We start from the raw sequence: 21,291 nt of genomic DNA, 5'->3' as shown, positions 1-21,291 counted from the left end.
GAATGCCTCTTCAAGTCTTTTGCTTGTTTTTTTTTTCCTTATTGGGTTGTTGGCTGGATTTGAGTTATCAGCCATATATTTCTATTTCTTCTCCTACCGTGCAGCCTATTCTTTCCCTTAATGGTCTCTTTCGATGAAGAGAAATTCTTATTTTAACATAGCCCAATTTATCAGATTTTTCCCTTTGGGTTGGTATTTGTGTCCTCTTTGAGAGATCTTTGCCAACTCCAAGGCCATAAAAGTATTCTTCTATGTTTTTGCCTAAAAGCTGTTTTATTGTTCCCATTCTGATTTACAATCCATCTTGAGTTGATTCTGTGGCCAGTGCGAGGCAGGCAGAAGCTTCTTTTTCCCACGTGGAAATCCCATTGACCTGGCACTAGTTCAATTAAACAAAACCTTGCATGGTGGGTGTTCATTGTACAATTCTTTCCACTTCCCTACAGGTTTAAACATGTTTTAAATAAAATGTTGGAGGGAAATGATGGAAAAAAAAGGTAGAAGGACTGTTGTAGATAAACAAATACTATGGAAATAATTCCAAATGCAATGTGTAAGCCTTGATTTGATAATGTTAGAGGAAAAACAAACAGCTTTAAAAGACATTCTTTAAAGAAATGGGGAAATTTGGGAATGGATTGGATATCCCAGGATATTATGGTATGGTTGTTCATTTTTCCAGGTGTCACAATATTATTGTGGTTATGTAGGAGAATGTCAGTTTTCTTAGGACTTCTGCGGAAGTATTGAGGTACGAAGGACCAGTAAGACAGCACCCTACTTTTAAATAATGCAGAAAAAAAACTGTGCATATGAATATAGATAGATACATCTGGAAAAATAACAATTGTTGCATGCAGGTGGAGAATGGACAGGTGTTCCTGTACTATTCTTTCAACTTTTCTGTATGTTTGAAAAGGTTTATTAAACATAAAACAATAAAGGTTTATTAAAACATGGCGGGCCAGATAAAAGAAGTTGCAGGTCAGATTATTCCAGCTGGTTTGGGATTTCTGGTCCAGGGCCTCCCCTCTGCCATCCTACTTCTTTCACATCACATCCCTGTGGGTGGCAGACTGGGCCCATCTCACAGGTGACAAATAGGAGCTCAGAGGAGTAAGCGATTTGCCCAACGTCACACAGCCAGTTGAGGCCAAGCCAAGATTTGAAGCTCATCTGTCTGAGCCAAAATTCTCTGCTTTTTTGTTCCTTCTTTAAGCCTCTTCTGTCCCATCCCATCTCCCCGGGCTGCAGGAACTGGTGAGAGTTGCGTGCACTCACTACGTGCCAGCCTTTGGATGTATGACTCAACTCCTCACAACAACCTGATGTGGTTGTTACTAAAAACGTCCCCCATTTTACTGAGAGGCACAGAGAGGTTAAGCAACCTGCCTAAGGTCACTCAGGTATGAGTGGATGAGTTGGGAGTCAAGAACCCTGGGCAGCCTAGCTATACTACCCTCACTTAAAGGATCAAGGAAACCCATAAAAAGTATAAATCACTTTAGGAGTATAAAGCAGGATTATTGTTGGTTCTCACAGAATCCCTGCAAAGTCCTCTCTCCTCCGGACTGCTTCTGGCCTTCCAAGACAGTGCCCCAGGTTCAGACGTGTCTACACAGGGAACATCTGCCGCCTCACTGCTGCTGGCAGCTTCTTGAAGTTGGGGCTGGTTCTCCGGGCCCTCACCATGAGTCTCCAGGGACTGCTCAGTGCCTTTGGAGGGCTTCTGGGCGGGGCCAATCTTAAGGCAACATTTTGGATATGGTCTCACACCATCCTGTGGGGTAGGATACCAGTTTGCCTGAAAGATGCGAATAGGAGCCGGCTGGAATGCTGAAGAAGTTGTAACCTAGCGGCCAAGGACCTGTCTTGGGAGACAGGTCAATCTTGATTTAGCCCTTGCTGCAAGGCTTGGGTGAATTGCTTCTCCCTTTAGGAGCCTGGGTTTCCTCATTTTTACAACAGTAATAACAAGAGCACGGGTCTCAGGGCCTTTGTGGGGATTTAATGAGCTAAGTAAAGCCACATTGCTAACTATTAGCAATTACATCACTGTTATCATTGCACTCCTTATGATTCTGCCTAGAGCTCCCGCCTGCTGCCTGCAGCTCTCCCTGCCTCACTGGATTTTATCCATGCTGGCCTGGGAGTCTACCCGCGTGCAGATCAGGCTTTTTTACCTCTGGGCCTTTGCACCTGCTGTTCACCCTTTTATGTCTCAGCTCATGTGAGCTGCTCAGTCAGGCCTTCCTTGACCACAGGAGCCCGCCTCCGACACACTCTTTTGTTTTATTGTGTTCATATCACTTATCAGTATCTGATATTATGAACCGATATGTTTCTTTCTCTCCTCCCATCTGAACGCAAGTTGCAAGAAATCGGAGATTTTGGCCGTTTTGTTCTCTGCAGCATCCGCAGCACCAAGAACAGTGTCTGGCGTACGTCCGGCGTTCCACACGCGGTAAACCAGTAAACGAAGGAAGGAAAGAAGGAATGAATGAAGGTGACCACGGAGCCCTCGTGCCTATGATCCCAGCTCTCCCGCCGCAGCTGGGGGCCGCGGTCGGCCGCCGGGCTCCGGGACCCGGGCGCCCACGCGCGCCCACGCCTGCGCTCGAGCGAGGCCCTCGGAGCCGGGCGAGGGGCGATCGCCACGCGGCCGCGTTCCCCGCGGGGCCGGGCGGGGGTCGGCGGGCGGGGGCAACGGCGTCCGGCGCTGGCCCCGCCCCCGGCCCGGCCCCGCCCGCCGCCCGCCGCCCGCCCCGCCCTCCGCCCCGCCGCGGCGCCGCGCTCGCTCGGGCCGCGCCGGCCCCCGCCCGCTTCATGTGGCCCGGCCCGCGGCGGCGGGCGGCTGGCAGCGACGCGGCGGCGGCGAGCGGCGGCCAGCGAGGCCCGCGCGCGGGTGGCCGAGGCCCAGGCGGCGGCGCGCGGGGAGCGGCGGGAGCAGGCCCGGCCCGGCCCAGGCGCGGCGGCCCGGCTGCAGCATGCGCGTCCGCCGGGGGCTGCTGCGGCTGCCGCGCCGCTCGCTGCTCGCCGCGCTCTTCTTCTTCTCGCTGTCGTCCTCGCTGCTCTACTTCGTCTATGTGGCGCCCGGCATAGGTAGGAGGGGGCCTGGGGCCGGGGGGAGGCCGCTCCGGGAGGCCGGGCTCCGCCTGGCCTCGGAGGACCCCCGGGACGACGGCGGGGACCCGGCCGACCCGCGGGAGACCCCACGCCTGGCCCTCGGGGGGACGCCAGGACGTTCCCGCCCCCTGCGCCCCGCCGGGCTCCGGAACCGCCTCCGCCCGCCGGCCTCCCGCCCACCCTGCTCTCCCCACCCCATCCCCGGGGGACCCCGGCCGTGCCTCCGCTTCGCGCGGGGACGCCCCCTCCGCCGCCCTGTCTCCCTGGACCAGCTTCCCGCTCCTCGATCCCCGCCCGGGGCTCGCCAGCCCCCTCCCGGCGTTCCGCGCACCCCGGCCGCGCCGCCCCCCGCCCACCCGCCTCGCCGAGCCGGTGCCCCGGTCTCCAGGCGCCCCACCTTCCCGGTTCCCATCCATCCTTCCCCTCCTTCCTCCCGGTGACTCCGCCGTTTCCTGCCCCCCCCCCCCCCGCCCTTTCTTCCCTCCACTTTCCCCGGTTACCTCCACCGCCAGGTCATCCTCCCCGGCACACACGTTCTCTTCCGAGTGGCCGGATCCCTTTCCTCGCCGGGTGGCACCCTCCCCCCGTGTGGAGGTACACCCCCATCCCATCTCCTAACCCCTGAGGTCCCACCCCTCCTCCCCACCTCCGACCCCCCCTGCCCTGCCTACCCCCGAGGGCACACCCTTGTCGTCTCCTCCCCCTTCCCCCCTCTCCCTCCTCAAATCCCACCTCCCCTTCCATCCATCTTCTGCCTCAGTTTCCTCCTGCCTGAGGCTCGGGGAAGGGGTGCTCTGGGCTCTTCCTTTCTTGCACTTCTGCCCTCTCCTAGCCTTGAGGGTAGAAGGTGGCTCTTCAGTATCCCATGGTGTCTGCTGTGGGGACAGAGGGGAAATTTACATGGGCCCTAGAGGAGGAAATAATGATTAAGGGCCTTGGGGAAGTGGTGCCAGGTGGGAAGGAGGAGCGTGGAGAAAAGATGCAATGGGTACTCATTCTTCTGAAAGGCATGTCCTTTAAAGGAAAGGGCCTCCAGAGAAACTGAGCTCTGCCCAGCCATAGGCTTTGTAAGACCAGAGAGCAGACACTTAGGACATAAAGAAAGAGATTGCTAGCAGGAAATACAGCATGAGGGTTAAGGTCAGAGGACATTGAGGTCAGACTTGGATTCCAATCCCTGCCCTGTATGACCTTGGGCAAGTTATTAAGCCTCACCTTTTCTCTTCTGTAAAATGGGGGTACAATTCTTAACCTCATAGGGTTTTAAGGGCCGAAGTAGATAAATTCCCTTTTAAAGCCCTTATCACTATACCCGGTGCATAGCGAGTTTTCAAAAAAAAAGGTTATTATAGGTAACTTTAGAGAAAGAAGGGAGTAGATGGAAGGGTTAAGGAATATATTTGCCTGACTAGGCATCAGCACAGGGCTCGGGAGAGAACCTCAGTTTAGGGTGAGAAATGATCAGAAGATGCTGTTGGGGGTGGGGCAAGGAGACTAAATTCTTCTATGAAAAGTCTGGATTATTTGGATATTCGGAAAGGGTTGGTGATTTAACCGGAGGGAAATGCTCTTTTGGATTGTAATCATGACTAGTACCATTCTCTGTTGATCTGTCAACACTGAACTAGCTGAATAGAGAAATTTCTAGATAGAGCAGGAGAGTATCTCCTGATTTTTTTTTAAGAGCATATTTCATTTGGTGGTTAATGTTAATGATTTCTACTGTAAACTAGATCCAGGAAGAAGGAACAGGCAGCATCAGGTTACCCTAACAATTTGTGAGGTGTCTTAGGAGAAGCGTCCCTCTAGGAAGGCACAGGATGTGACCTGCTGGAGCAGATGAGTAGATAGGAATTTTGGCAGAACAAGAATAGGTGAGTAATTAGTGGAATTAATTGAGAAAAGAATTCATTAGCATATTGGATATTAGCGTATAATAAAACTGGGTGTGAAATGATGGGTTTGGATCTCTAGGCAGTCTTGGAGCCATAACCCCTTTTGTGAAAGTGACAGGTTATTTCTGGTGTGGGTGCATATATCAGCCATATCTAAATGGAGAAATATATCCCACTGGGATGGTAATCACCCTTTTGATTAGAAAGGTTAGAAGCCAGACTCTCTGACAGAAATGGAACTTACCAACTTAATTAAAATTCCTGAATGGTAGATTTTTAGGTCAGTGGAACCCCAGTGTAAATCGATGGGCTACTACCACGCTTAGATTTCTGTATGAATAATAACTGGAAAAGATGCAAAGCACTTAAGTTTTCACCGGTTTCTCCTTAAATGTAGGTCTTGTAAAGGACAGATCTGCTTAAGATTCAAATTCTGTTGGTGGCAAAGGGGAGAGGTGGAGAGGGCAGTTTTTTAAAAAAGTGGTTTTAGGGTCCTCACAAGCAGGTTGCGTTCAGCCTAGTGGTTTTATTTTTTCTTGGCTTTCCTTTTAATGAACTCAGTTTTTCAAATGACCAGCTTTGGACAGAGGGTGGCAAATCTTTTCAAAAGGTTAAGGCAATCTAGAGAAATAGAAGGTTTTATGTGCCTTGGGCTATGAAGACCTTATTTGAGACAGTTATTAAAATGAGCTTGGAAAATAACATTAGGTTGAACCATATGAAATTTGGGTTTTGGCAGGTCAAAAACAGTTGGATATCGGCTAATACATTTCCAAATAATGATAGTTCTGTTTTCTGGCATCATGGAAAGTGTCAGACTTGTATTTCCTTCCAGGTTTAATTTTTTCCAGTCCTGCTTTCGAGTTGCTTTGTATACCCTGTGGCCACGTTTCGCTCAAAGGCTAAAGAGAAATCATTAGTCCAAGAGTGAGTTACAACTATATTCAGAGACAGGTAGACTTGAGTTTGAGATAAGAGAAAAGTCACGTTAGTTATAAATGTTTTAAAGTTGTTCATGTATAATATAACCTAGCCACAATTTCAGCCTAACTATTAACTTAGTATTTTTGAGATCTCATGCCAGCTTTTAATATGGATCATAGTCTGAGAGCAAAGGGAAATTTTCCTGGACTTGTGGGTCACCTGAAATGGGGGTAATGGTACCCTTTGACCTAGGAAATTGGAATGTTACTAAATATGGGTGTAGTATGTTTGTAACAAATACAGAGTGCTCTGGGCTAGTTTAATATCCTCATCCCAATCCAGTTAATGATTTTTAAATATGGCTTCATTGGACATTATGTTTTTGTTATTAATTTAAAAGTAGTGTTTTATATCAGCAGTTTAAAAGTAGAAATGAAAGGATGGGGCAGAAAGTGTGAGGGAGGTGGTAGATTTGAAAAAGGAAGAGGGAGGAAGGTGATCCAGCGATAAAAAGCTTACATCCCTCTCCTCTCCGTCCGCCCCCCCCCCCCCCCCCCCGCAGCCTGGCTGAGTCTCGGTTACGTAATCACTTGTTTCACCTGAACTGTTGAAATAGCCCTTTTCATTTCGGGGTTCTGAAGAAAACTTTGAACTTATTTGTGATCTTTTAACTTAAAAAAAAAATCTAAGAGCTCAGAGTACTTCCATATTGTAGTCTGACCAGGTCTTTTAGAAGATAAGAGAAGTGAATTATTTATAGATGTACGTATGAAGTGATGGTTTAAAAACATCATAATGAGTTTATGGTGCTATCGTAGGGCAAGGTTGGATAGAGGTTACAAATTGTTAAAATATATACTGATTTTGAGACAGGTGCCTGTGTACAGTTAGAGGTGATGTTCTATGCGTTGATGAAATTTTAGTAAAGTTCTACCATTGAAACTAATTTTTCTTTTGTCCTTTGATTATTGAGGAAAGGAAATGGGGAACGATTTTTCCCTTTTGGCCTGCCTAGTTCGGAGAAAAGTTTGACTGATGGCTGGCCTCTGGAAGGCAGGAAACAGCGATTCTGACCCCACCCGATTTGACCAAATGACCTTGAGCAAGTCACTTGATTCTCTGATCTTATACTTGGCACAGAAACCAAAGCTGTTGGAAAAACCGGAACTTCATCTTAATAAAACTTTTAATGAGATGTTTGTACATATAGAAAGTTGACAGTTCATTCACATTCTGTACAAATATTGGACCTAAGATTTTAGATAAGATAGATGTTTTATATAATCAAATGCAGCTTTTTCTAATAACCATAGAAGAATTTCAGATTCCCCTCAGTGAAGTATAATATGAAAATAGCCTTTTGTTGCTGTTCCTCACATGCAAATGCCCTCTAAATGCCTGAGTGCACTTTGTTCCCGAGTTTTTCTGGAGTGAAACACACACAGTGAAATGTAAGCTGTTTTATTTCAGAAAATTAAAAAGCCTCACCCTGTGAAAGACCCCCCCCCCCACGTCCGACTGCGTGCGCTCACTCAAATTTATTTTCTTTGAGTATCGCGTTGTGTCAGGCTTCTTAGAAGGAAACCATATTTGGAGAACAAGGCCAAGTTATAAAACTCAACAGCATTGCTTTGGACCAGGACTTTGGTGACCTTTGATGTCCTTTCTGCAGAATTTTGCTGTGTTGGACACACAGTTTTGGGTTTGGAGTAGAAATGTCTTTAACAGTGAAAATATGCTAGTCTTGGACGAACTTTGGAAGCTGCTGTTCAGACAGTGTCGGTTACCGTCCCAGGCTGCCGAGGCTCTAGCCAGTAGATGATTCTGTTCCAGTCCTGCCGTTTTCCCCCCTGAGCTTGACCAGTGGGTGGGAGCAGGGCTGATAAATCACCAGGAAGGAGGGGCTGTGTGTGGCCATGACTCTTGAGAGCTCTTCGGGAGAGTAGAAGTTCCACATGCACAGCCGCCAGGATGCTGCTGACTGACTTCTCCCCTGATTTTGCAGCTTTTTAGATCATGGGAGGTGTGTTGGGAACATCCAACTGTATAAAGCAAATGAAACGTTAGCAAGCAGAAGTAAGGAATGTGATGCTGCTGAGGCCTGACAAAGAAATAGAGAAAGCTGGAGGTTAAGCTTGGTCGAGATGAAGGATAATCAGAAGCAGACAGGTTGGGCGTCGGCTTAGAAGTTACTGGAGCTGTCATGAGAAGAGGGCGGTGAAAGGGTAGTCGGTCTTTAGTCTTTAGTTTCTGATCCAGCCAAGTATCGATATGGCTTCCTTTGCAGACTAGGTGTATTTTTGTAGAAAGTTGTGAGAAGATTAAAAAAATGTAAGATCTGTGGGTCAGTAATAATCCAGTATTTGAATGTCTGCCTGTCATGTTAGCAGCGATGGGACATAGCGAATTCTAGACTTTTGACTGCTTTTTTCACTTTATAGATGTTCTTATAAGCCCAGGTTGAGTCGTTAACTTGCCCAAAGTTGCGAATTATAAGATAGCCTTGAGGCACATACAACATGATTGAAAAGATGAGATGAATCACAAGAAGCAACCAGAGGAAAATAGAAGATAGTAAGTAAGCGGTTGCTGAATTGTATGATGCCCCTGATGAATGGAGGTTCAGACAAGGCCTCCGTAGCTATATTCAGCTAATAGTTGTTTTGAGTGCCGCCTCTCCTCAGAGACTCTTGAGTACTGGGCAGTCTAGAAGTGAATGAGGGAGAACATTTCTGCCATCATGGTGCTTTCATGCTAGTGGGAGGTTTTTGTCCTTGTGGTGCTTTTATTCTGATGGGGAGACAGTCCACTCTACGAGACAGTTTCAGGTAGGGGCATGCCTGACTGGGGGTCTGCTTTAGATTGAGTGGTTAGGGAAAGCCTCCTCGAAGAGGGCTGTTTGACTTGGAGGGGTAGAACCAGTCACACGTCTGGGGGTGGTGGTTGGCGTGGGGATAGGGGACGGCCAGCACATGTAAAGGCCCTGAGGCAGGATGAGCTTGAGCGGAGGTTGACTGGATTTTTGTGAGTGACAGGATGGTAGTGGGAGGGGTTATACCACGTAGGACCCTGTGCGCTGTGGTAAGGACTCTAGAATAGGAGTGAACGTTAACACAGAAATCAGCCAGATCTGCGTTTGAATCAACCTTGACTGAATGGGCAAGTTATTTTCAGTTTTTTAATCTGCCATTTAGAGGGTACTATCTTCCTGAGGGTTGTTAGGGGCGTGAAGAGGAATATGCGTGTAGAATGGCTTAGCGCAGAGCTTGACACAAAGCTCCCCATGTTTGTAATTATGATTTGTGACCATAGGACATGTCTGTTCGGTCTAATGCTGGTACTAAATCGAGAGTTGGGAGGATTGGGCCCCAGTCCGACTTTACCAATAACTAGATCCAAACTTTTACTTCAGTTTTCTCATCTATAAACTGAGGGCATGGGACAGATTCTAGAGTCCCTTTTAGATGTGACGTTACATGGTTCTGAGCAAGTGTGAACTGGAGCAGAAGAAGAAATAGTAACTTCTTGTCAAGTAGACACCCTGTTTTGAGAAGTTCTGATTCCCCATTTGCTTGGTCTCCCGCCTTCAGTGGAGCCCTGCGCCGCCGCTGCGGGTGCTGCCCTGTGGGTGTGCATTGTCACATCAGTTTCCCTCTGCGGTGCATGGAGCCGTTCACACCGTGCAGTGCTATGGTTTTAGCACATTTGCCCGAAAAGGAAGACTTAGAATTTCTACACTTGAAGTCTCTCTTTGAAATTGTTTTGACAAAGAAAGGAAAAAAAAACTTTTGTGTTGTCTTGGTCAAAAGGAAAAAAACTAAAAGAATTTTATGGGAATATCTTCGGGATATTATGACCTTTTCTTTTTTTTTCCCGCTTTTTTCTTTTTTTTTCTCCCCTTTTTTTGTCCCCTGGGTGATCTTTTTAAGTTTTAATCTGCTAAGTAAGTTCTTTCCTCTAGCTTCACACTTCTGCTTTGAAGCACGAACTGGAGCCCAGGACTCATTAACTCCTGCCGCATCCTCACTCCTCTGGGTAATTAGATGTTAAATGAAAACGAATCCATATTACATTTTGAGCCAGTACTTCTTTTTATATTGTGGCTTTCTACTGAAGAACGTTCATACCTCCTGCTGATCTCGTGAATTCAGTGTGTTTCCCAGGCATGGGAATGACGTTGAATAATTGAAAGTGCTGTCTCTTCTCGTATTCTCCTCCCCCTTTCCTTTTGTTAGTTTGATAAGCAATTATTGGACTCTAGGCATTGTTTCTCTCCTGTCCCAGGTTACGAGATGGCCAGGTACTTTGTGGCCGCTAGAAAGCAAGCTGGTCCTTAGTTACTGTCATCAATTATGAACAGCTCTCTGAGGCGATCAGTGGCCTAATTATGCAGATGAAAAATGTTGTGGAGGCTCAGGTACAGGAAAGGGTGCCTTGTAGGAGAGCTCAGGGTTGTGTTGTAAAACTTAGATTAATCTAGGGTGTACTGGGGAGCGCAACTGTTTATTATTTTTATTAAAGAGCACAGATTGTTGGTTAGTGAGGGGGTGGGGGAGGGGAGAGCGAAGGGGTAAAGGGCACATGTGTACCCTGGCGGATGGCAACTGGACTTTTGGTGGTGAACACGATGCAGTCTACACAAGTTGGAATATAATGATGTATGCTTGAAATTTACACGGTGTTAAAAACCAATGGGACCTCAATTTAAAAAAAAATAAAAAGAGTTGTAAAACATTTAAATATCAGTAAAGAGGGGAGGTTTTTTTCTCCCTCCAGGTGGTCCTAAAAGTATGATTATTAGACATTTAAACCTTTTGCTTAATTCTCATATGTTGAGCAACCATAAACTTAGAAAGATGAAAAACGAGCACTTTTTTCTTCATAGAACTGCCCGTTACCCCATTTTGAGGAGTTCTGCTTTTGGGCACCAAGCCTAAATTATATTCATGACTGAGATGTATGTATATTATTTTCTGATCAGCAGATCACTCACTGGCTTGTGAGGGTCAGAAAAAGGCATTTTTCTGAATGCTGTGTCGTGGTCATGTTTGTGTAGTAAAAAAAAGAAAAATTCTTTATTCCAGTTCAGAAAAATGACAAAATTGCCAACTTAAGGAGGTTACACCAGATGGACCAAAGAAGATAGTAGGCTGGCGTTAGGATTCTTGAGGTACTCATTTTGAATCCGTGTATTTCAAATAAAAGCTTTTAATCTTTTAACTTTTGAAGATACACTCATTTTATCCGTATCCTCATAACCTATAGAGTGACGATGGGGCAGTGTTCTGGGTGGTGATTACCTTGTGTCCAGGATGGTGCCCAGCACATTGTATGCACTTAAACATTTAATGAAATGAACGAAGAAACTGTCCTGTGGGCAAGCCGGCCTCTCGTTCTTGGATTGCATTTGCTTTGGGGGAGGGAATGCTACTTGTATTAATCCGACTTTGAATGACTTTGAATTCATTTTGCCCAAAACTGTGTACTTTTTTTTTGGCTACTTGTTTTTTGTTGTAAAATATGTATAGCATAAAGTTTGCCATGTATTTAAGTGTTCAATTTGTTGGCATTAATTACCTTCACAATGTTATGCAACCATCAGCAGTATTTCCAAAATTTTCATCACCGCAGACAGAAACTCTCTTCCCGTTAAGCAATAACTCCCCATTTCCACCCCAGTCACTTCTAATGCACTCTCTGTCTCTGTGAATTTACCTTTTCTAAACACTTCGTAGAAGTGGAGTCGTACAGTATTCGTCCTTTTGTGTCTGGCTCATTTCACGTAGCAGGATGTTTCAAGGGTCCTGCATGTGGTCCCAGGAGTCACAGCTGCATTCTTTTTGTGGCTGAATGGTATTCCATCGTATGTATCTACCGCCGCATTTTGTTTATTCATCTGTTGACGAACAGTGGAATTGTTTCCACCTTTTGGCTGTTGTGAATAATGCTGCTGTGGACGTTGGCATACAAGTCTCTGAGTCCCTGTTTTTAGTTCTTTTCGGTATAGACCTAGGAGTGGAATTGCTGGGTTGTATGGTAATTCTAATTAATTTTTTGAGGAACTGCCAGACTTTTCCACTGTGGCTGCACATTTTACATTCCCATTAGCAGTGAGAGTTCCAGGTTGTCCACATCCTAGGTAACACTTGTTGTTTTCTTTTCTTTTTTTTTTTTTGCTGAAGATTAGCCCTGAGCTAACTGCTGCCAATCCTCCTCTTTTTGCTGAGGAAGACTGGCCCTGAGCTAACATCCGTGCCTATCTTCCTCTACTTTCTATGTGGGACGCCTACCACAGCATGGCGTGCCAAGCGGTGCCGTGTCTGCATCCGGGATCTGAACCGGCGAAACGTGGGCACTTAACCCCTGCACCACCGGGCCAGCCCCACACTTGTTGTTTTCTGTTTCTGTTGTGTTTTTTTTTTTTAAGTATAAGCATTCTAGTGGGTGTGAAATTGTGGTTTTGCTTTGCATTTCCTTAATGACTAATGATGTCGACCATCTTTTCATGTGTTTATTGGCTATTTGTACATCTTGTTTGGAGAAATGTTTCTTCTGGTCCTTTGCCCATTTTTTAATTGGATTGTCTTTTGTTGCGTTGTTAGGAGTTCTTTATGTATTCTGAATATCAGAGCATTGTCAGATATGTGATTTGCAAATATTTTCTCCCATTCTATGGATTGTCATTTCTTTTTACTCTCTTGATAGTGTCCTTTGATTCTCAGAAGTTTTTAATTTGAATGAGGTCCAATTTATCTATTTTTTTTCTTTTGTTTGTACTTTTAAAAATATACTCCGCTCTCTAAGTATTATCACTTCACGCTGTCCCTTATGGTGCGTCCATTCCATTTTCTGTCCACAAAGGTCTGGTAGGCGTTTATTACACAATTTGCTACTGCTCTGATTTCGGAGGAAGCAATGGTCAAGGTGTTTTGGTTTATCTTGCTCTTACGTGTTTAAGTTTGATGCTGGTTTCTTGATTTCTGATTCTTTGTCTTTAAAAGGTCACTCTGTTTGCCAAACTTGCCATGCTCTGCAGATACCGTCAGATATTTCAAGTGTTTGAAGACCTTTTCTGATTAAAGAGGAACTGTCCGTATCTTATTTGGTGTTTTTTGTTTGTTGATTATTTTGTTCAGTAGGACTGGAATATAACTGAAATGTCAATGTTTTCTGCTTCTAATTGCAGTTCTCTGAAAGTCCATCTCAGACAGGACCAGATGTTGGGGTTCCATGTGTTTGGTGTTGGGGACAATACAGTTTACTGATTAAACGTATGATATAGAAGAGAAATTTGGAAAATACTATATATATTGGTGAACATAGTTAATGAAACACTGGGCTCATTTTTTTCCATTCAGAAATGAAAGGACCTGATGACTTTGAAGATGGGGAAAAGTAGGTATTCCTTGGCCTGTCGTTGGCCCGGAATCTCCATTAACCAGCACCTTTTCTAGTTTGTTACTTCGTAATAAGTGGTGGTGCTTAGAAGGAAGACCTGGAGGCGTGACTTTGGGTTTGGTACCAAGCGTGGTTTTTTTGTTTTCTGATTCTTTGGAAATTGGTAAGTCTTTATTCACCAGAGCGTTCTATTTCCCCATGCCTCCCTGGTCCACGGCCAGGCACAGGATAGCAGGTGGCGATGAGAACTGGCTGCCAGGATGGTCCCTGGATGACCAGCAGGTGTGTGATGTGAGCATGGGATTTTTTTTTCCTGTTTCCTTTGGAGCATTACAGAAAATGAAGAGAGTGCTAAAGAATGAGGAAATAGAAAAATCTAACATGTAAAACCTGCTGGATTCCTGCAACTCTGACATGGTAAAATTTGGCAATGGGATTTTTTTTCCTGGTGTCAGCTGAACTGCAAATGTATTTCTCTAAATGTGAGTGATAATGGTAGTGATTAAAGACAGGTGGGTACTTAAAAAATTTTTATGTTTTGGGACCTGTGACAAAAGAAAAAAGTACAAACTTGTCTTTGTGTTTGCCTGATTTGGCTGTGTTCTCAGAGCTGACTTTGTTAATGTAACCTCTGCATGTTACACCCCTGTAGTCGGCTAGGCGTGGGGGCACAGAGATGAGTGAGGCAGACACCGTAGCTCTGCTACTTTTTAAGCCTTCAGATAGGGAGCACGGCTTCACTTTAGTAAAAAAAATTCTGTTTTGAGTGATTTTATCCTCCTGGATGGATATGTTTAATTGAGGGTCAGGTCAACTGGTGGTCAATTGGTAACTTTCCTTAATTGCTAGGAATAACAGTGAATATATTTTAGTTGTAGACATTAAAGACAGCAAAGCAAATTTTAAGAAATTCTTGGGAAGACGTTTAGTTTAATTTCTTACCCCATTGGGCCAGTTGGTTGTGCTGGTTCTTGGTGGTGGTCATGTTTACAGGGAGTGTTTCTGCTCTTTATCTCCCAAAGAGCGTCAAGGTGACGGTGATGAGCAGTGACCTGAAGTTTGTTAATAACACGGATGCTCTCTGGACCAAGGGAGGAGGGGTGCATTTACCTGCTGAGGCCTCTCCCCTTCCCCCAGAAGAGTGCGGACTTCGAACAGAAGTCCAGCACTGAGTAGGTGCCAGGAACACTTGTCAGTCATGATGAATTTGTCTCCTACCCTTCACAGGCTTTCATTGCTCTTAGGATAAAGTTCAGACTCCTTATTGTAGATGACAAGGCCTTTGGTAATCTGGCCTCCGCCTCCCTCTCCAGCCTCATTTATGCCACTCCCCTCCCTTCCCCCCAGACACACGGGCCTCCGCCTGGTTTCCAGCATAGACTAAGCTCTTACCTTTTCCTTTCCACTGGCTGACTCCTCTACTCCTGCCCATCCTCAGACCTCTGATTCAGTATTAAATGCATAGGCCTTGTCTCTCTTGTTCCTTGTTGCCTCCCTGCCTAGATCACTGTCTTGGCACACAGCAGATGCTCAGTAAATATTTATTTGTTGAGTCAGTGAGGTAAAGTGGAGGTGGACAGATCTGAGGTCCTGAAAAGCACAACCAGCCGGCTCCCTCCTCATTCGGGTGTGTTAAAAGTTGCTGTGCTGACTTTTAACACTTTAGGTGACGAACTAGAAGGATCAAATGCAAACATGATGGATTTGTAAAAATGTTAATTATGATAAAAGTATTCATAGCACAGTTTCAGATTAATTACGCCCAACACAGTCAGATGTTTGGTTATGTAGGGGTCTGGTTTGCGGGCAGATGGCAAGTAGGAGTTTTAAGCTTTGCCCATTTAGGATTCAACATGCGTTTTAATCCTTTTAAGTGCTTTGTGCCTTATGTGGCATGTGTATGATGTTTTAAAATTACAAGTCACAAATGAATGTATTAATGGTTTGTCTTGTACCTAAACCTGAAATTTAGGGGCCGGCCCCGTGGCCGAGTGGTTAAGTTCGTGCGCTCTGCTTTGGTGGCCCAGGGTTTCGCTGGTTCGAATCCCTGGCACAGACGTGGCACCGCTCATCAGGCCACACTGAGGTGGCGTCCCACCTGCCACAACTAGAAGGACCCACAACTGAAAATACACAACTATGTACTGGGGGGCTTTGGGGAAAAAAGGTGAAATAAAATCTTTAAAAAAAAAGAAATTTAGGTGAAAAAATTGACAAATGTAGGAAAACAGTGAGTCCTCATTCAGGATGAAGCAGATACAATAATTCTTATACGTTACTAAGAACATTACTTCTAATTTTTAGTTAGAAGACTATTTAGGTTGATGGCTTTAGTGTTTTCAAATTTATGATAAGAACTATACCTTTATGTCTTGAATATTCTCACCAGTCTTTAATTTGAGAGGTAGTTTTTGCCTAGGAAATGAGAAATTGTTTTATATTTTACTTCTTCCAAGGAGAAATGAGGAAGAAACACCTTCTGAAATTGGGAGTACATATAGATGGTAGGCAGAGTAAGTCTGTTATTCATACATAGCTCATCTGTATGCTCCGTGCTATTGGGTGGAAGGTAGAAATAATCTTGCCTCTATTGCTGAGATTATTTTTTCAGTAAAAGCTTGAGCTGACTAGTGCTAGGCCAGCACCCATCAGTTGCTTTGTCTGGAAGGCCAGCTGGAATCCTTCATTGTGCCGGTGTGTGTGTGTGTGTGTGTGTGTGTGTGTGTGTTTGTCTGAATCCGAATGTGAGAGTGGGAGGAGGTGAAATGTTTTGGTTTTGATTTGACCTGATTTTGTTTCATTGTTGACTTGGCATGCCTGCCTTTTTCGTTCTGGGTTTAAGTATTCAGAAATCTTAAGAGTTGTGTGAAATAGAAGATTTGGATTTATTTGAATTTCGTTTGGCACTGGGGGAAATTAACCCTGGGTAAGAGTTACTCTTTTGGGCAGCTTTATGTTTAAGATAATTTATTCCTTAATCATTTAATTTTATTATAGAAAATTTCAAACATATACAAAAGTGGAATGAGTAGTATAATGGACCCCCATGAACAAAGGTAATTTTTTGATGTGACCTTTATATATGTGAAAAATATAAAGGTGAAATTCAGGGCCCCAAATGTATCCCCCAAAAGGAAATAAAACAAAACATAAGTACAGGCTTAGGTTTATTAATAACCCAGATTTTTAAAGCTTTTGGATAATTGGATTTTATTTCAGTTCAGATGTCTTGTGGATCCAGTTACCTAAACGAGCATTTCTTAATATGTACAAAGGGAAGACAAACAGTATATAAATATAGGATTATCGTGAGGATTAAAGGAGAGAATATTTGTCTGGTGTTTGCAAGTTTTAGTACTAGTGAGGTATTCGACGATAAATGTCCCCTCCCCGGTCACCATCCCGTAATCGCGGTGCTCAGCGGGAGGAGAGGGGGAAGGGAAGCGACTTTCACTCGTGCTAATGCTGGCACCTCTGTGCAGTGGTACCTGGGAGAGCAGGCTGGCAGCAGTTGATCCCATCCAGGTTTCCAGAGGGCTTCATTTTTTCCGTTATCCCGTCCTTCATTTGAACCCCGGAAATTCGGAGCTGGCAGACCACCAGCCAGCTTGTTTGCAGAGGGTAATCCTCTTGCGTGCCGTGGGGTTACCTCGAAGGCTCCGCGGGGCTGGAGGAGCAGGTGCCGAGGCTGAGGATGCTGAAGTCTCTGAGGAGCCCTGGGAGCAGGCAGTTCCTGCTCGCGTGTCTACCACCTGTGTTCTTTTGGTTCCCTTGGCCTTTTTGCTGAGAATATATTGCTAATTTCTGTAACTATTTGCGTCAGCTTTGGCCAAGGCCAGTGCAAAGCTTGCAAGGGAAAAGAATGGCAAAAATACCTCTTTTAGGACTTGTTTTGGCATAGATTTTGTGGTTTATGTTTAGTAACATTCCCCAGTTGCCACATGTTAACAATACCACCAATTTAATTTTAGTATTGTCCTATTAATTTAATAGTTCTGTAGTTAAAATAGTAAAACAGTCTGCATAGATTGAAGCTGTAGTTTATGATCGTATTGTATGTGTGAAAAACCACCTTTTTTCGTTGTGATGGTTGAGCAGACTTACCCGTCGATTATTTATGTAAGCTTCTGTCATCAGAAGCATTCCAAAGTGAGCCATGTTTAATTAGGATCTAACAAATGTTACCGCCCTTGTTCTGTTGAACAGTATTTTTAAACTATTAAATCAACTTGTAAGAATGATAAAAGGAAATTACAATAATTTATTCATAATTATCTTTTCATCTCAAGTGTTTTCATTTCTTTGTTTCCTTCTCATCTTTATACACACACAGACACTTGAAAATTTTGCACCTTAGGAACTGCTAGCCTGAGGGAATTGCTTCCAGAAGAGTGGCGGCAATTTAGTAAATGCTGTGTCTGTGTCGGAATAACCTTTTACAGTCTCTTTGCTGTAACATCTTTTTCTGGTTAGTTCTGTGTTTCCCCCACTAAACTAAACATAGTGTCTTGATATAAGATTATTTCTGGCAAGAGATCCTTGAAAGCAAAGCTATAAAGAAAACATACTTGCTGTGTTTACCAATATGTGGAAAACTTGATGGGAAATTCTTACCCCTTTGGTGTCAGGTTGATTTAATGTCATTCCTAAATATTATTAATAAAATTAAATAGAGAATTTCAGATTTCATTGAGTGATGTAATAGCGTGGCTAATTCAATGTGCACGTGTAATAGTTGATCCGTCTCTCCCTTTGATTGGGTTCTACAAAGGAGAAATAAAGGTTTTCTCAGAAACATATTTATACTTAGTGATTATTTTTCTCAATTCTGGTATTTTTTTTGTCTAGTTTGTCAACAGTAACTAGACTTTGAATGACTGAGAAGCTGCCCAAAGATAGATCAATTGAGCAGAAACCAAAGCGGGTGGGTTGGGCTGCCCTGGCCGCATTGAATATACTAACTACTGCCATTGTTTTATTTCCTTTGTGTTTTTTCAAATATAGCTGTATGACACAGCTTGCCCTCTAAATCTGCAGTTACAGGAAGTGAGTGTGTAGTTCAGGTTCATTTGCGTGGCCTCCTCTGGGCTGACCTGGCGCCCCTGGCCCTTTGGAAGACCCCACCTCGGACCATTAGACGTAATGAAAACTCAGCATATTGTTCCTTCACTTCCAAGTTGTTGGAGATGATTAGGTTGAAACTAAATGTGATACTTTCTTCCCACGCTCTTTTTTTAAATACCTATGCGTACAGATGGGGGTACCCTTGATGTCATGCAATTTGTTTTCTGTAAATGTGATTATATTAAATAGTTCTGCTATAACTTAATGTAAGTATTCCTAAAAATCACCATGCTTTACAAGATTATTGAGTAAAAACCATAGAGCTTATGGGAAAAATGAGGTTAGGCACACAACACTCAAAAGCTCCATTAGTGACACATTAAAAAAAAAAGGAACCTAATAAAAACAGTGCAGTTTTATACATGTAAAATGGTTAAGAAAAACCATAAAGGGCCCTTTACTCTGAGAAAGAGCTGAGGTTTACTTGTGAAAGTGGGCGCCAGGAAGAGTGCAGCGTGGGAGTTACCGTGACGTGGTGGAAAGAGTTGTCCTGAAATAGTACTGAGGGTCGTACATCAGGTCTGTATGGTGTCCCCACTCAGTGAACTGTGGTCGCTGGTAGGTCTTTGATGTGTGTGTCTGTTCAGCTGGGTGTAGTTGTCTGGGTTTTCCTCATGGGCAACGTTGCACATATGCAGATGCAAAATTCCAGTTATACTCATTATTAGTCCCAAATATATCAGTTGTGTTGGAACAAATGTGCACTTTCAAAATAAGCATTATAGCAGAACTGACTGTAAGACAACATGTGAAAGTTTTTAAAAACAGTTTTTAAAAAGTTTTGAAATCTCAGACTTAGAGAAAAGTTGCAAATATGTTATAGTGACTTTTTCTTGAATCATTTGGTGACATGATGTCCCATCGCCCCCTAATACTAGGGTGTGTTTTTCAACAAACAAGGACATTCCAACAAAGGACAGTCCAACCATTGAGCTTTACACGGATCCTTTACCCTTACGGCCGTCTAATCCGCCGACCCCAGGACGGTTTCGGTAGTTGTCCCAGTGATGTGCTTTGTATCAAAGGGATCCAGTTCAGAACCGTCCATTGTGTTCCTTAGTGTTTGTTTAGTCTCCTTCAGGAAAAGCTGGAAAATTCCTCGGTCTCTCTGTAACTTTCATGACACTTTTGAGGATGACATGCCAGGTGTTCTGTAGCGTGTCCCTCACTTTGGGTTTGTTTGATATTTCCTTGTGGTTAGTTTCAGGTTATGCATCTTTGGCAGCAAAACCACGGAAGTGACGTTCCGTCCTTTTGATGCATCCTGTTGGGTGGTGCAGGATTGAGATTTGTCGCATTACTGACGATGTTCACTTTGATGGCTTGATTGGCGAGGCGTCTGCCCAGTTGTTCCATCGTAAAGTAGCTGTTTCCCCTTTCGTAATCAGTATGTATTTTGTGGGGAGGTACTTTTAAAACTATATAACCTTGTTCTTCATCAGAGTTTTCAATGTATTTATTCTTCTACTTATTTATTTATTTATTTATTTATTTATTTTTCTGTCAGTCATTATGGACCCATACTTTTTAATTTTTCAATTTTATTTGTTTATTTTTATCAGCGTGGGCTTGTGGTTTTAATCTGTTACTATCATTCTTTATGTTGATGTTCAATTGTCCTGCTTAGGCCAATGGGAACCCCTTTGTCCTGGCATCTGTCCTTTGAACATGTCCCCATCATTGTTGAACACTTCCTTACTTTCTGGAATAACAAGATGTTCTAGGCACATCTTGTGCTTTCCTTACCCCAGACCTGGAATCAACTATTTCTCCAAAGAACTCTGATTCTTTTGCGTGAAGAAGGAGTGTTTAGAAGCTGGGATCTGGGTGCTGGCTGCACTCGTTGCTATTAGGGTGTTGTGGCTTCTAGGCCTCGTCTGTATATAGAGCTATGGAATGTATGTGTGCATACCCACACACGCACGCCCGCACATGCACACATTGACATCTATGTTTATTTCTGGAAGTATGTATATATACAAAACTGTGAGTTCCCACAGTATCTACAGTTTAAATCCCACACCCCTGGGTTCATTCTAGTTTTCTCCCTTTGCATATTTGTAACTCCATTTTCTGACACTGAGAATCCTAGCTCCCACTTTCCTTAATATATTTACTTGTTTGATCAGTCCCCCATGTGTAAGCATGCTGCTCTGTCTCCAGTCCCTGTTTGGATATTGTCCTCACCCCGTCGTTCAACTCTCTTTGCTGGCTGTCCTTCCTCCTCACCCACTTGAGTTCCCACAGCCTGCACCAGGCCGTCTGCCGGCACAGGTGCCCTCCTCTCTCTGCTTGGTCTCTGACAGCCTGCCCTGCACCACCCCTCCTCCCTGTGCGGACACTCCGCTCACCTCTGCTTGGCCTCTGGGACCCCACCGTGGCATCCCCCTGCTCCCTGCTGGATGCCCTCCTCCCCATCCTGGCTCTGACACTCCATGTAGGGCAGCCCTTGTCATCTTGCTGTGCTCAGACATCCCTCTGTGGTCCACGGTGTCTCTCCTGTCCACCCTGGGCATGGATACCTTCCTAGCTTGGCCCCACCTCGTGGCTTTAGGACTGAATTGTTTCAGAAGAAAAGGAGAAGGGGAAGGGGCTATATAAAACTTTTCAATAAGTAAATTCACATTTGGGGGGAAAAAAATTATTTCCCCTGACCATGTCACTTAGTTTTGCATTTTGAAAATATAGTCACCATACCTGTCTGAAATCTTTTAGACTATTTTTGTCTTGATGCACAAAATATTCTTGATTTCTTGCTATAGACTACACATTTTTAGCTAACCAAAGGGTGACAAAGTGAAACATTTAGCCCACATAACTGTGA

At 44.3% G+C, this 21,291-nt stretch overlaps 1 protein-coding gene and 1 long non-coding RNA gene across 3 annotated transcripts in view; one reads left to right on the top strand and one right to left on the bottom strand.

Annotated features, from left to right (window-relative positions):
* Positions 1-2,273: 2,273 nt before the first annotated feature.
* On the bottom strand, positions 2,274-4,053 carry LOC139078264 (uncharacterized). The gene is made up of 2 exons (XR_011531143.1): positions 3,859-4,053; positions 2,274-2,436 (listed from the first exon to the last, which is right to left on the bottom strand). It is a non-coding gene; the product is annotated as an uncharacterized lncRNA (long non-coding RNA).
* Positions 2,373-21,291, top strand: part of B4GALT5 (beta-1,4-galactosyltransferase 5) — a 70,118-nt gene continuing 51,199 nt past the window's right edge. The window contains exon 1 of one of the 2 annotated variants that reach the window (XM_070589419.1): positions 2,373-2,506. In XM_070589419.1, coding sequence (XP_070445520.1) covers positions 2,497-2,506 — 10 coding nt within the window. In that variant the 5' untranslated portion in view covers positions 2,373-2,496. Of the gene's footprint in view, positions 2,507-2,817; positions 3,103-21,291 lie in introns of those variants that run through there. The other variant, XM_070589421.1, reaches the window with a different exon arrangement.

Source organism: Equus przewalskii, chromosome 21 (genome assembly GCF_037783145.1).
Source record: "Equus przewalskii isolate Varuska chromosome 21, EquPr2, whole genome shotgun sequence".
In the NCBI taxonomy this organism is placed as follows: domain Eukaryota; kingdom Metazoa; phylum Chordata; class Mammalia; order Perissodactyla; family Equidae; genus Equus; species Equus przewalskii.
This window is presented reverse-complemented; position numbering and strand designations above follow the sequence as displayed.